At 42.8% G+C, this 16,755-nt stretch overlaps 1 protein-coding gene across 1 annotated transcript in view; it reads left to right on the top strand.

Moving 5' to 3' along the window:
* Positions 1-10,487, top strand: part of LOC142209368 (potassium channel subfamily K member 9-like) — a 40,190-nt gene extending 29,703 nt beyond the window's left edge. The window contains exon 3 of the mRNA XM_075278342.1: positions 9,418-10,487. Coding sequence (XP_075134443.1) covers positions 9,418-10,334 — 917 coding nt within the window. The 3' untranslated portion in view covers positions 10,335-10,487. The remainder of the gene's footprint in view (positions 1-9,417) is intronic.
* The last annotated feature ends 6,268 nt before the right edge of the window (positions 10,488-16,755 follow it).

Below are 16,755 nucleotides of genomic sequence, written 5' to 3'. Positions count from 1 at the left end.
AAAGCCCCATGGTGCTTCATCACAGCGGGTTAGCGTCTGCAAAAACCACATGCTGTGACTAAAACCTACAGTGCAAAGTTCCACGCAATGCTGGTTTTAAACACGTTATTGCTGTTGGAAATCTGTGGATTTCAAACTTTATGAAAACCACGAGGCCCCACAGAGGAACCCTCTCATGAGACTCACCAAAAACTATGGTGGCTCAAAGAAGAACACACTGTGGGTTTTCTTAGTGGAAATTCTGCAGCATGTTCAGACTGAGTGGCACTGGCATGAATGAACTTTTCCAGGCCTAAAACATTGATGACCTATCCGTAGGATATATCAGTGAGGAAGGGGTCCAACACCTGTTTGAAGAGACTGCAGCATTTAGATGAGGACTTACCAAGCACAATGTAATTCTTTGTGCCATACGTTGTATAGCACAGCTGTGCTTGGTAATGCAGATCAGCTCTATTTACTTGAATGGGACTGAGCTGTAAATCGTGACATCACATAGCCTATGAAGTGGCACTTATGCTTTGACCAGCTGTTCTGCAGGGATCCCAGTGTTTATAGGTCATCAATATTTTAGTTCTGGAAAACCCCTTTAAGACTTTTGGAATGCATTTTGCGATATTAAATTCTAGACCTGACTATTTTACAGGTGCATCAGAGTTAACTCCAACTTCTGCAGTTGATGAAACACAGAAGACAACAAAAAAAATAATTGAAAATTATTTACTTTTTATAGTTTTTTTGTTGTTGTCTCCTTTGAAAAGATATCACACTGCAGCAATTTAGCAAATTACAGACGTTTGGCTTATTGCTACATCTGTAGGTACACATTTTGTAAGTACCGGTAAATGGAATTTTTTTTTTTATTTGATGCTAGCCTCTGCCCATGACTTCATCTGCAGGTTGTTGGAGTGGATGATCCGCCTATATTCAGCAAATTGCTGCCGTCGATGGTTTGCCTGCTCGAGAGTTTTGGCAGCTCTTAAGCTTTCCTGCTACTGAATTTGTTCTTTGCACCGTGCCTGTGATTGTTCTGGCATCTCAGTAACTTGCTGGGACGCCATATAATGAGCGTGTTGTTGGTGTTGATGATCCACCTGCTCCGGCGTTACGACAGCTATCAAGTTGGCCTGTCGTTGAATGCGTTCCTCGTGCTGTGCCCGGGATTGTTCCGGCTTCTCAGCAGCTCGCTGGGAAGCCATATAATGAGCGTGTTGATAGCATTGATGATCTGCCTGCTTCGGCATTTCGGCCGCTCTCAAGCAGGCCTGGCACTGATGTTATTTTTCGCACTTTGCCTGTAATTGTTCAAGCATCTCAGCAGCTCGCTGGGATGCCATATAATGAGTGTGTTGTTGGCGTCGATGATCCCCCTCAGCTTGGCTTGAGGAGAACTCAGTGACTTATGGCTACCTTTATAGCTCTCGTTGTTTGCGACAAATTACATTTTCTTTTTCCTGGCATGTTTAAAATTGACAAACTGCTAATTTGGATTAAAGGTGTTTGCCCATGTCAGTTTGTCTGCACTGCCTGGAGCAGATCAGATAATATGTAAATGTATGTACACACTGAGGTGTGTGTTTACACCTAGAGATAACAGCCCTGGGACCTGAGATAGGCTGCTGCAGGAGCAGTGTAATATAGTATGTGAACATAAGTTCATAACAGTCAAGAAGCCATGTCATTTACCGGGATAAAAAGTAGCCTATGTTTTAATCGAGGTTACAAACTATCTATGTGCCAAATTTCATTCAAATCCGTTCAGCCGTTTTTGCGTGATTGAGGAACAAACATCCAAACAGACAAACTTTCACATTTGGTGTAGTTAAAGGAACTCTAAGGCTGAGTTCACACAGGGTTTTTTTGGTCAGGCTTTTGAGGCCGTATTTGCCTGCTATTATTATACTCTTCAGTTCAGAGGCCCAGAGGAGGTGATCAGACATAAAAAACTGTGTTAATCTCCTCTCACTCTTCCTATGTCCTCTCCTACATCCTCTTGTATACTGTGTGGAGCGGCCGCTTTGGGACATTATACTGTATACAGGCCACTATGAGACATCACACCATGTGGAGGGACCACTGTGGGGCACTATACTGTTTGTATACCCATAGGTACAATTGTAACTGAAAGTCCGCAGAGGAAAACTAGGATAGGTGATAAGTTGTTAGGATGGTCCGACCTCTTTTAAGCCATAATCCTTGATACTGGTCGTTCTCCTTTAACAGCTAAGTTTATTTTCTCTCCATTTGTGACTTGCACCTTCGTCTTCCTTTTCTCATTCCCAGGATTCCAGCACCCTCAGAAATGTTGACTGGGAACAAAGTTGTCTGTAAATAATGAATGAAGTTCTGCTCACATATTTCAGTAATATTTAACAACGGCATTCATTATGCATTAAATAGAAATGCTCTGCGAGAGATTTATAGGAAATGTTTTCCCATTTGCATTTTAAGTAATAGGAGGTTAAAAGCAGAGATAATTTCCTCTAAACACAGGCCACTTATCTCCTCTGCTTGGCACTCACACCGAGTACTTATAATAAAGCCAGACGATGGCACTCACAATGTAATTCTGCGTCCGGGAGAATGGCAATTAGCTCTCCGCCGCGTTCTCTTTCATGTGAGGAGTCAGCTCTCTTTGTCATGTCTCTACAGACTAGACATAGACGGAGCGCTCTGAAATATTCCCCATAGCCACGTTTCACATATGCACAAAGATGCAATCTCTTACTCTTAAGGATGGTCATGGCTTCTTGTAAGGAGGATTATGGGCCATTTATGGAGTGAATAAAGTCCTCCAAGGCTTTTGTTGGAAAACATGAATTCATATATGACTGAAGTCATATTCTGTATCTAGGTACATGAAGGTCCGATAGACTTCCATTGATGGAATTCAGATCTGCTGCTTAGCACGAGCGACTTTTCATCCTCGGAACCCAACAACAACTGAAAAAAATCCAACACAGCAACTTTTCATCAGATATTTCCCTTCGTTCAGCAGCTGTCATGATTATTTATATCACGAAAAGGTGCTGACGGTCAACAGAAAATAGTCGACCATCCGGAAAGTTTAGTGTGTACAGCCAGCTTAACACCTTCACCTCCACCAACTCCAGTGCTTAGAATCCGTCATCTCCACTGATTCTGGCACCGTTAGCATTTCTCCTCTATCCCTCATTGTTCCCAAGCAGTACATGGTGTCAGTTTTGGTTCCTGGTATGCTGCTATCCTATGTACTGTCGGGTGGGCAGTGTAAGGCCTCGTTCACATCTGCGTTCGGTAGTCCATTGGGGGGGGGGGGTCCCCAACGCAGATGTGAACGAGGGGTCAAGTAGGAGCAGAAAAGCGGCACGATTGTCAGGTCCAAGGGGTTAAATAGTTATCACCAATTGCAGCAGGGTGTCAGCGGTGACATCTTCATGCTATCGTAGTACAGCTGTTTGCCTTACCACCCACCTGTGGTGTAATAGTACTTCATGGGGATGGCAGGTGGTAAAAGTATTTTTTGAGACCCCCACAAGTTACCTAAATATAGGATATAAAGTAAAATTAACAAAAAGTTGAACTTGTGCACCTTATCTGGTTTAGGTGACATCTCATGTTGCATGACTCTGAATCCAAAGATTGCTAGAAGTAGAATCCAAAGAAGTGATGTGTATGGCCCCTTATATCCGTATAATCATAAGATTCACACATCAGAATGTGATATTCATACAAATACATAGTCCAGTCATATTAATGTGACCACCGCCTACTTTTGACGTCAACATTAAATAACCAATCGCAGAAGGCTCATGTCATCAGCCATCTGGGTGCACTCATCATTGTGGAAGGCACGATGGATCAACACAAGTAGGCATCTATCCTTGCGGACCATGTTCACCCCTACATGCAAATTGTTTTTCCTCAGGATGATGGCATCTACCAGCAGGACAATGAGACGTGTCATAAAGCTCGCAGTGTATGTGTGTGGTTTGATGAGTTTACCATACTCCCTTTAGCAAATTCCCCGGACTTGAACCCAATCGAGAATCTGTGGGACCACCTCGATCAGGTTGTTCGCGCCATGGATGCTCAACCACGTAATCTAGCGCAGCTGGTCAGGACACTGGAGTCGGCATGGCTCAACATCCCAGTGAACATCATCACAACATCCGCTCTCTTCCTGCACGTCTCGCAGCGGTCCGCTCTGCCAAAGGTGGTTATTCTGGATTTTGACAGGTGGTCACATTAATGTGACTGGACTGTATAGTATGTACAGACATATCAGCTGAAACTTTTCATTGACATGTATTGTAACATAATATAATGTAATATAATATAATGTAATATATAGATGACGTTGGGGAAGGACAACAGAACAGTTGTAGTCAATGACATAACACAGCCCAGTAACTTACTAGATGATTGATAATCCTCCCGCAGTAAACCACTACTATAATAGCTGAGGCTTAGTCACATATCAGTATGTGTCTATCACTATACATAGACTGTATCTAAATAGATATCATACACTTTTACTATAATAAAGTACGGAGGCAGCAGCTAGTGGCAGAGCTCCATGGTGATCACATAAAATCAATCTATGAGGATTCACACCTACCTACTAGAGCTCTATAAATAGCACCAGCGTGAGCTCCCGGTCTCGTCAGATGTTCGGTCTGGGTAGGAGGGGGCATCAATATGGAGCTTACTGTTCACATGTTAGGTGGAGACTTCCTTGCCAGCAATAAGTTGGAGCTATTTCTGTGTAGTCTGAGTATTTTGGGCATCTGCGATAGTGTTACTTTGTTATGGGTTTAGAAAGGGTCTGTTCCATCTCTAAAATTACACTTTAGGTCACAATAGCCCGAAAGAAGAGATATCCCATTTGGGACATTGTGCTATAGGTAAAAGTGCTTGTCTCATGTATACAACTCCTTACCATATACTTAGATAGGACATATGGATGTGGACAATAACAAAAGAAACACTTTGTCACCCGCCATTCCATAGACACCTTCTTCTTTATTTCATTACATAAAGCACATGGATTGGATGGAGTACCAGAAAAGTAGAAAACAGAGTTATGGCCATTTTGCTTCATCCTGGCTCTGACTATTTCAAGATGTACTTCTATATCAAACGTATGCACGTGTCCTTCTAGCATCAGATATCCTTGAGTATCAATCACTTTTAAACATTTTTTTTAAGAAAAATTCTATTAAAGACAGCACCAGAGTTATAAGTCAATTCTGCACTCCGTAAGGGCCCGTGCACACGATGTAACACGGCATTCATTCTGACACGTAAACTCGTGTCAGAATCAGCGCTTAAAAACAGAATCCCATTGACTTCAATGGGTTCCGTTTAATGCGCGTAACACATTGAAATCAATGGGTTAAAAAGCCTCCCATTGATTTCAATGCGTAGCGCACGTAAGACGATGGGATTCTGTTATGAAGCACTGATTCTGACACGAGTTTACATGTCAGAATCAATGCCGTGTTACATCATGTGCACAGGTCCTTACATGATCTATATTTCATCGCTATTAATCCTTTTTAGTATTAGAAACTGTCCATACGAGGAGGATGATAACTATCAAAGTGTAGTTACAGATCAGTTTGAGGCTGAAGCCCCACATTGCAAAAACGCTGTATTGTACAGTGCCTGCAAAGTAGACTGTATTCTGGCTAATCCTATGGACTTATTGTAGCAAAAAAAATCTGTAGTGGAAAAGGTGCGTTTTCAAAAACACTTCCATTTTTGAAAATCGCAATATGTCAATTATACCTGCATAAATGCATATGTTTTCCATATAGGTATAATAGAGCAGAAAGTCCACAGAAGGAAACTCTGCAAAATCACAATGAAAAATGCTGTATCTTTCTGTATCCATAGTGTATCTTTCTTTTCTTTTTCTTTTTTTTTTTTTTTTTTTTTTTGGGGGGGGGGGGGGGGTTCTGCTGCATCTCACCATGTGAGCCTTCAGCCTCGATTGATTTTTTTATAATCTCTAATCACCACCGGTCCAGCTTTTATTTCCACCTATACATCCAGAAACTCCATCCAATATTCACCAGGAAGTACAAAAAATTCTTCTGTTGATTCTGTCCAAACTATACTAATATCATCTATAAATTGTGTGATGGGTTGGATGTTGTGTTTGGGTGTATGTGTGTGTATGTGTGTGAATAATATTTGAACAGTGTGAACGTTGTACCCATTGTACCCCAGCATACCTCTCATTATCAAATACAAACCTTAAAATAAAGTTGACACAATGGCTACTAATCTCCGTTCGTCCCAATCTATCCCTTAGGCCAGTTGCAGACGACCGTGCTGCAACTGGCCTGCCGTGAATTCAAAGCACAGGCTTCACACAGGGGACACAGGGATGCCTCCGTGTGCCACCCGTGTATGCGCTGTGCTTCTGCAGATCCTTTCATTAAAGGGATCCTATCATTCACACACTATTTTTTCTAGGTACCACGTTGGAATAGCCTTAAGAAAGGCTATTTGTCTCCTGCTTTTCGTTGTTTTCTCCGCGTCGCCGTTTGCCTACAATCCCGATTCTTGTCGGTATGCAAATTAGCTCTCTCGCAGCACTGAGGATGGACCCCAGCGCTCAAACAGCACTGTGGGTGTTCCCAATGCTGTGAGAGAACTCTCTCCAGTGCTGCCTCCATCTTCGTCCGAAGCGTCCTATTCAGCCTCTTCTTCCGGCGGTGGCTTGTAACTTCTAGGCCTCGGGCCTTGGGCAGAGCAGACTGCACATGCCCACAGGCCATGAGAAACTGGCTGCTTACAATACTGTGCAAGCAGCCATTTTCTCGTGGCCTGTGGGCATGTGCAGTCTGCTCTGCCCAAGGCCCGAGGCCTAGAAGTTACAAGCCACCGCCGGAAGAAGAGGCTGAATAGGACGCTTCGGACGAAGATGGAGGCAGCGCTGGAGAGAGTTCTCTCGCAGCATTGGGGACGCCCCCAGTGCTGCGAGAGAGCTAATTTGCATACCAACAAGAACCGGGATTGTAGGCGAACGGCGGTGCGTAGAAGACGACGAAAGGTAAGAGACGAATAGCCTTTCTTAAGGCTATTCCAACGTGGTACCTAGAAAAAATAGTGTGTGAATATTAGGATCCTTTTAAATTAGTGATTCTTAACCTTGTTTGAGGTACTGTACCCAGTAGTTTCATATGCACATTCACCGAACCCTTCTTTAGTGATAAATTAAATATGATTTTTTTCCAAATTCAAGACATAGGTATATGTTTTTTTTTTACTGGTACACAAAATGAACCGTGCATATGGCCTAGAGTTCGATTGAACCCTGGTTAGGAACCACTGCTTTAAAAGGAATAGGAGCCACAGAAGCATGACTTACAAAATAGGACAGGAGTAGAACCTGTCCTATCTGATGCAGCCCAAATTGTCAGCCTGCACAAGGGCCGTGAAAATCATGGTCGTGTGTACGGACCCATAGAAGTTCAATTTAACAAAAAAAATTAATTCATCAGAAAATATCAATACTGTGTACAACAAAATCCTTGCATTTCATTTACTACTGCAGGTAAGTAAATATAACACTTCTTTATTAATCTATGTTGTTGTGAACACTTCCTTAGTTTTGGTACATTGTTCCCAGATGACAAGACCAGAAAGAGTAGAAAAATAGGTGGCCAGCCTAATAAGAAAAGAAAGAGATAAAAAGCAGTAATAGAACATTCACACAGAGGTTTTACTAGGCCTGGGGAACTTATGTCCCACAACTAAGTTACATAGAGGAAATGAGTTGTAAACATAAAGCAAAACATTTTAACTCTTCTCAAAGGCCAGTTGAAGACGACCGTGTATTTTGTGGTCTGCAAACGAGTAATCAGTGCTCCTTTTTTGCAGACAGAAAGGCTTCATTGTGTCTTCAGTGTTTCTTCAGCATCAGTGCAGTATGTGTGTAAAAACGGACAATGTGTCATCCGTGGCATGAGCCTCTTGGCGTTTATGGGAATGTAGGGTTATAGGTTCGAGTTGATGAACTAATGTCTTCATCCAACCGCATCTACTATGTAACTATGTAGTGTGTGATCCTAGTTTGGAGATCCACCTCCACCCCCACCCCCCCCAAAAAAAAAAAAAAAAAAAAAAACGCAAGAGATATCTAAGGCTGGGTTCACACAAGCTCTGGAACTTTGTTCGAGGATTCTGCTCCCTTTTCCATTTGAAAAATGCAGAGAGAAAAGTGCTGCAAGGAGTGCTTTTCTCTGCATTTTTCAGGCAGAAACTTACAGACCCCATTATAGCCTATGGGGTCCTCAAGTAACCCCCCCTTTTTAAAAAAAAGTGGATTAGGTTTCTGTTTGGGTAAGGGGGGTCCTCTTGGGGACTAGAGATGAGCGAAATTATAGTTTCGAATACCTCGCTCCATAGGAATGAATGGAAACGGCCGGCGCTTAATTCTTTGGTGTTCGGCTGCTTCCATTCATTGATGACACACTGAGTACATCTGTGTGTCATCCGTGGTCTTTAGTCACCCATAGGTTTCTATGGGAGAGTCTGTTTTGCAAACATTGAACAGAATAGTACCGGCTCTATATTTTGCAGCATGAACTCTCGGCCTGCACACTGATCAGTGGAAATCATGGTTGTGTGCATATGCTCATAGAAAAGAATGGGTCAGTGTGCTATCCGGGAAAAACAAAGATAGCACTCTGATCTCGACCATGTTCATCTGTAAGAGGCCTTACCGCCATCACACACCTTACCTTTTGGCCATATATCTGACAGATGTCTACAGCTAAAATTCCTATGTTTTTTTTTACAGTCTGCAGTGCTCTATTTAAGTAGATTCAGATGCAACAGGTCTATTAAGACATTTCACAAAATGTATCTATGTATCCCATTCTCTGCTTTGCTGTAGATTATGTTTTTCCCATAGGCCTTACCCTTTGTTCACATCTGCTTTCGGTATTCCGTTCGGGGAGTCTGTACATTATAGTCTATGGGGTCCATGGCCCGTGCATTGTCTGTGCTACCTGGCCCCTTTCATTAAATGAGGAGCCACGGAAGCAAGGGCAGGAATAGGACCGGACTGTCGGCCCATGGTCATGTGTACGGGCCCATGGAAATTAATGGGTCAGTGTGCTATCCGTGAAACACTGTCTACAGTATAAAAAAAAATAAACTGGGTAGTTTTATTAAAAAATCTATCCAGTATATTATACTGGTTGTGAAGCTGGTCTTTATCTGTGAAATTCATATGTGGGCTAGTCCAATATTACCCAGAGAAAACGACTCACTTGGTTCTAAAAGGTCTGGTCTGGTTAGAGGGGGTGTTTTAGATGGAAAAAAGGCAGCCATGTTTAGTATTGCAGCCTATTCCCATACAAGAGAACAATCCTGTGCAGAGACTTGTGACGTTAACGCTTCTGTTTTCTTCCCCAGGTTATGGCCATGCTGCCCCAGGAACTGATGCCGGGAAAGTTTTCTGTATGTTCTATGCGGTCCTTGGGATTCCTCTCACCCTGGTTATGTTCCAAAGTCTGGGAGAACGCATGAACACATTTGTCAGATTTTTATTAAAGAAGATGAAAAAATGTTTTCGCATGAGGAAGACTGAGGTGTCCATGGAAAATATGGTTTTAGTTGGATTCCTGTCTTGCATTGGTACACTAGGCATTGGCGCAGCTGCCTTCTCATACTTTGAAGGTTGGACTTTCTTCCACTCCTACTATTATTGTTTTATTACACTTACAACCATAGGGTTTGGAGACTTTGTTGCCCTGCAAAAAAATGAAGCATTGCAGAAGAAGCCACCATATGTTGCTTTTAGTTTCATGTATATCCTAGTGGGGCTGACTGTAATTGGCGCATTCCTCAACTTAGTTGTCCTTCGCTTCTTGACCATGAACTCTGAAGATGAAAGACGAGATGCAGAGGAGAGGGCTTCTCTGCGAAGGGCGCAGAACAGCATCTCTCTACAGTCTAAGATGGATGCCCGTAGTCGGAGTTCTATTTATCTTCCCATAGGAGATAGGACAAGCCAGATTAATCTCATACCTCTCATGCAGGATGATCATGATAGGGGGAGACGCAGGTCTTCCAATGCGACCTCAAGAGCCGGGTCATTCTGCACATGTATGTGCTACCGTTCCCCTTTTTGTGACAGTCCTGCAATATCACATCATGAGGCGCTGAGTTGTCACACCAACCCAGTTTATTACAATTCGATCTCTTATAAAATCGATGAAATCTCATTGAGCACTCGTGACAACACCGGCTTCTCTTCTCCTGACAGCATTTTTTCACCGGAGAATCGGCGGTACACAAATCACTTCAGAGTCCGGAGGAAATCCATTTAAAGCATGGCTGGACATATCAATGTCATTTATGTAATATATGCCCATGAACTCATTTTGCACTGTTGTTAGGCTTCCTCAAGACCTTATAGAAGGACTGCAAGACTGTAACGCAAGGATTTCCATACTTTGTGTGCACATCCTTTGCATGTTACCTGGTGATCTACAGTTTCTAAATGACATCAGTCTCTTTGTACTTCACTTCGCTTCCTTTGTATGTAGCACTTTGCAGCTCAGACCAACAGAATCTAATAGTATTTGTGTAAGAAATCAGTGTTAACCCTAATGTTTCTTAGGAATAGTCATGTAAAATGAAGAATGGAAGATGTACTGTAAATGGGGGTGTTTCTGGTAGCATCACCTGTCATGTTGGACACTTGTGAATACATAAGCTGCATGATTATATATGCTACTTTTTTTTTTTTTTTTTTTTTTTTTTGGGGGGGGGGGTGCGAGATGCTCTCAAAATTCACCATGTCAATTGGCCTTGCTATACAGCTTGATATACACATCTATCCCCTGATCAGCCATCAAGGAGCAGGACTGAAGAGGCTGCTGAGACTCAGTGATGTAGCTATATGACCCATTCTCTGCTTTGTATCATGTCTACCCCGTAAGCCTTACCGAATATTACCTGGACATTTTTATAGATATGTAGCGTACAGAACTTTAGGTTAAAACTACTTACATTACCAATATTGATGGTGTGGTTATCAATTGTCAGAATTATGATGGGTGGAGGAGAGTTTTTATGAGTGATTTTTTGGCATCCTTAACACGACTGTATTCAGTGTATAGGTCAGTGAAAATGGCACGGATTGGTATCCATGTGTCATCTGTGCTTTTCACTAATCCATGCATTGAAGTGAATGGAATGAATTGCAAATACAAACAGGTATAGGACCCGCTCCGTATTTTGCGACTTTTCACTATCATCCGGACATACAATAGCAAAAACTATGGCTTTGTGTATAGGCCCATAGAAATGCATATGTCCGTACTTTGATCTGCAATTGTGAATCAAAAATATGGTCGTGTGAAGGAGGCCTAAGGTTTATGCCAAGTTAAGCAGTATAAGAATTTCCTAGTCTGTGCAGGAGCAGAACGTAGTGGCATGAATATAGCAAAGATCAAGGTTAACTATATCTTATGGTGTTGGATTTGACCACTCAGTACAGAAAGCTACAGTATTTATTTCTCCTCTGAAGTCTATGTGTGATACTTGGACCAGATCAACATCCCTTGTTTGCCAATGATGCAGTTCCTGCATAGATTCTTACCATCTAATAGCAAAAGGAATCTTTGTTCAGGGGGTCCCGCAAGAGCTGCATGTTCTGCCTCTACAGTATGTATGCCCTTGGTCATATGTAGGTATATAACATTATTATTATTTTATATAGCACCATTAATTCTATGGTGCTTTACATTATATTAATTCCATGGTGCGTTACATTTGAGGGTTTACACACTGTACACAAAATATACAAAAACAAACAATACTAACAGTGTCCAACTGGCACAGTGGGGTAGAGGGCCCTGCCCGCAAGGGCTTATAGTCTACGAGGGAAGAGGGATAGAAACAGAAGATGAGGGGAGAGACTGTACAGATGGTGGTGCGGTGATAGTGTTATTGGGGGTTGTAGGCCTTCCTGAATAGGTGAGTCTTCAGGGCCTTCTTGAAGCCTGTGATTGTGGGGGTCAGTCTTATGTGTCTTGGTAAGGAGTTCCAGAGTATGGGGGATGCACGGGAGAAATCTTGGAGACGGTTGTGTGAAGAGCGGATAAGAGCGGAGTAGGAGGTCTTTGGAGGATCTGAGGTTATGTGTGGGCAGGTAGCGGAGGATTAGGTCAGAGATATATGGAGCGGACAGGTTGTGGATGGCTTTTTAAGTCAGTGTTAGTAACTTGAGCTCTATTCACTGGGCAACAGGTAGCCAGTGATGGGATTGGCAGTGGGGAATGGCCAATTAAGAACGAGGGGAGAGGTGTAGTAAGCGAGTAGCACAGTTTAAGGTGGACTGGAGGGGGGCAAGGGTGTTTGCTGGGAGGCCATGGAGAAGAGTGTTACAGTAATCTAAGCAGGAGATTATGAGGGCCTGGACTAGCATCTTTGTGGTTACAGGGGTGAGGAAGGAGCTGATTCGATGGATGTTCATGAGTTGGAGGCGGCAGGAGGTGTTGAGGGCTTGGACATGCGACTTGAAGGATAGGTCGGAGTCCAAAGTTATTCCAAGGCAACGGACCCGTGGGACAGGGGTAAGTGTGGTTTCATTAATTGTGATAGATGAGTCAGGTAGAGGGGCCATGCGATATGGGGTGAAGATGATGAACTCTGTTTTCTCCAAGATGATGAACTTGGTTTTCTCCATGTTGAGTTTGAGAAAGCGGGAGGAGAAAATGGAGACTATGGCTGTTAGACAATCTGGCCAACAGGGAGGTAATGTCTGGTTCAGAGAAATATATAACATGAAAGAACTGCAGATCAAGTACAAGACCTCTATAATAATGTATCACTAAGGAATCAGGTAAGCATGCTCACCTTGTGGAGATATAACAGGTCTCAGGGATGCACGAAATGTAGTCAACAGCTAGAAAAAGGTTTCCTAGTTCGACACGTGTTTTCTTATGTTACTAGTATATGAGTAATACTCCTTGGAAAAGTCTGTGAAGACAAGTGGTTTACTACATACCATACTTGGTGATATATATATATATATATATATAAATATACACTCACCGGCCACTTTATTAGGTACACCATGCTAGTAACGGGTTGGACCCCCTTTTGCCTTCAGAACTGCCTCAATTCTTCGTGGCATAGATTCAACAAGGTGCTGGAAGCATTCCTCAGAGATTTTGGTCCATATTGACATGATGGCATTACACAGTTGCCGCAGATTTGTCGGCTGCACATCCATGATGCGAATCTCCCGTTCCACCACATCCCAAAGATACTCTATTGGATTGAGATCTGGTGACTGTGGAGGCCATTGGAGTACAGTGAACTCATTGTCATGTTCAAGAAACCAGTCTGAGATGATTCCAGCTTTATGACATGGCGCATTATCCTGCTGAAAGTAGCCATCAGATGTTGGGTACATTGTGGTCATAAAGGGATGGACATGGTCAGCAACAATACTCAGGTAGGCTTTGGCGTTGCAACGATGCTCAATTGGTACCAAGGGGCCCAAAGAGTGCCAAGAAAATATTCCCCACACCATGACACCACCACCACCAGCCTGAACCGTTGATACAAGGCAGGATGGATCCATGCTTTCATGTTGTTGACGCCAAATTCTGACCCTACCATCCGAATGTCGCAGCAGAAATCGAGACTCATCAGACCAGGCAACATTTTTCCAATCTTCAATTGTCCAATTTCGATGAGCTTGTGCAAATTGTAGCCTCAGTTTCCTGTTCTTAGCTGAAAGGAGTGGCACCCGGTGTGGTCTTCTGCTGCTGTAGCCCATCTGCCTCAAAGTTCGACGTACTGTGCGTTCAGAGATGCTCTTCTGGCTACCTTGGTTGTAACGGGTGGCTATTTGAGTCACTGTTGCCTTTCTATCAGCTTGAACCAGTCTGGCCATTCTCCTCTGACCTCTGGCATCAACAACGCATTACCGCCCACAGAACTGCCGCTCACTGGATGTTTTTTCTTTTTCGGACCATTCTCTGTAAACCCTAGAGATGGTTGTGCGTGAAAATCCCAGTAGATCAGCAGTTTCTGAAATACTCAGACCAGCCCTTCTGGCACCAACAACCATGCCACGTTCAAAGGCACTCAAATCACCTTTCTTCCCCATACTGATGCTCGGTTTGAACTGCAGGAGATTGTCTTGACCATGTCTACATGCCGAAATGCACTGAGTTGCCGCCATGTGATTGGCTGATTAGAAATTAAGTGTTAACGAGCAGTTGGACAGGTGTACCTAATAAAGTGGCCGGTGAGTGTATATACTCTGCATGCTGAAGCAGTATCCCTTAGGCTAAAGCCCCACGTTGCAGAAAATCTGCTTTTGTTTTTGTTGTTGTGTTTTTTTGAGACAGAGCCAGGAATGGATTGAGCAGAAGGGAAAAATATAAGAGCTTCCTATATATTATCAATTCCTTTTGTAGCCACCACTGGGACCTTAGCCTTACTCTAGGTTCATGCTTGGGGAGCCAAAGAATGAAAACCCAATCCACTTATAAAGCGCTTATCCTTGGAAACCTGTGGACCCTATAGACTATAATGAGGTCCAATGGGTTTCCGCCCAAAAAATGCAGATAGAAAAGTCCTGCTTACAGGATGGAATCTGAACGCTGGTGTGAATCCAGCCTTAGGTTACACTGAGAATTTAAACATTAGGCTCCGTTCCCACGGAGTAAAGCGCCGTTCATTCTGACACGTAAACACGTGTCAGAGTGAGGCGCTTCAAAACAGATGCATGTATCACATTGAAAGCAATAGGTAAAAAAGCCTCCCATTGAGTTCAATGTGTAGCGCGCGTAAGCCGGCACCCATTGGAACTCAATGGGATTTGTTTTGAAGCGCCTCACTCTGACACGTGTTTGCGTGTCAGAATGAGCGGAGCGTTACTCCGTGGGAACGGAGCCTTTTAGTTTCAGTCCAAAGCCATATATTGAGTTATATACAGTCTCGTGTACTGCAGCTATCGCTCAATATAAAATCCATCAGTAGCGCTACAGTAAGTCTCTGTGTAGCCAAGGACTTAAAAGTTGAGCTGTGATGTGTGACTGTTCAGATCTATTGTATGTAAGTCACTGTAAAAAGATGCAAAGACAGCTGGTAGTCATATACATGTCCTTACCCCCTCCCTGAGCCGCAAATGGAGAAAAAAATACATACTATATAATATGCAGAAGACATAACCTGTCATCTGTTTCTTAGCAACACGGACAGTTTACCAGCTGACGCTTTACTACATGTGCCCCAGTGTACCGCCAGCGTAATATCATTGTGGATTTCCTATTAGTTAAAACTTGGCCGAGATCTTTATAATTCATTGTCTGATTGAAAGACGGAGAGCTGGAGATTAGATTCCGCAGAAATGAAAAATGCAATTTTAAAGCAGCTTTAGGGGATTTATATTAAAAAACGTGGCTTCAGAAACGCTGATAAATGCACAACTAGTATCTATATATAGGAGATTTCTACTGTCACATTTCAAGAAAATTTGAAGGGTTGTATGAGATTACAAAAATATAGCGTCTTTCTTCAGTGGCATATTTGTGACCATTCACTTATTTTAAGCCGAGCTGCAATACCACATACAGCCCGTGTACAAGAGTGGCGCTGTATCAAAGAAAACATTCATATTTTGTAATAACATAACCAAAGTTTTTTCTCTTTAAAATAATTTTGCGTGCAAAGTGTTATCATAATGGCTTTCTATCATTTTTATTTCTTGTCTGGGCAAAATCATTGTGGATTGTAATAGTAGGTGCCCCGGCATGGAAACCAGGAAATATGGCATAAACCAAAATAAGACCTGGTTCGCATCTATGATTGGTATTCCATTCGAGGAGTCTGCTTGGGTACGCCCTGAATGGAATACCGAATGCATTAAAAAGCGGTGAACAATGAAAGCACATGGACCCCATAGACTATGATGGGGTCCGTGTGTTTTCCGCACGGTGTACGCATAAATCATGCGAAGAGGAAAGTAGTGCTTGAAGTAGTCTATGGGGTCCTTTGTGCTTTCATTGCTCACTGCTTTTTAATGCGGTCGGTATTCTGTGTGTAGGGTCCCCAAGCGGCCCCCCGAACAGAATACCAAAGGCAGATGTGAACCAGGCCTAAAGGTAAGATTTCACTCACCAAAATTTTCACTAAAGGCCATATAGGTTGCTGGTGGATGGGTTTGGTCTCACAACCCTTCTTCAATGGCCTCATGTTCCATACAGAGACTGTATGGAACAAGGAGACAGGACCTCACATAGGGAGACATCAACTCTGAGTCCCTTACAACATTATATAAGTAATTGATATATAGTGCCATGTACAGCTAATACTCTGGAGAACATTGCATGGTCATTTCATGCTTAAAATGTGACGCCCAAAATGCCCCAAATAGGGTAAAAGGAAAACTGTTGTCTTGATAAAGGAACTCAATCCTATGTATGGGTCCACATGCCGCATTTATATGGGTCCCTACACTAACGTAACTGTACAAAATTGTGTGCCAAGAACCTAACAATAATTTTGTGATCAATAATAATGAAATATCGTCTTCATCATCCCCTTGGAGTTCTGGATTTTGGAATTTTTGGTGCTTGTAAAACTTTTGGCACATTTTTTGCCAATACCCTGACCTACTACTGAGCTATAGATAGGTTATAGTCACCTGAACCAAACAGTGCATTCCCCTTGTGAATCACGGCCCCCTTGCAGAGATATCACCTTTTTGCCAATACACTATAT

The sequence above is a fragment of the Leptodactylus fuscus genome, chromosome 6 (assembly GCF_031893055.1).
Source record: "Leptodactylus fuscus isolate aLepFus1 chromosome 6, aLepFus1.hap2, whole genome shotgun sequence".
Lineage (NCBI taxonomy): Eukaryota > Metazoa > Chordata > Amphibia > Anura > Leptodactylidae > Leptodactylus > Leptodactylus fuscus.
The sequence above is the reverse complement of the archived record's forward strand: the minus strand, read 5'-3'. Positions and strand labels throughout refer to the sequence as shown.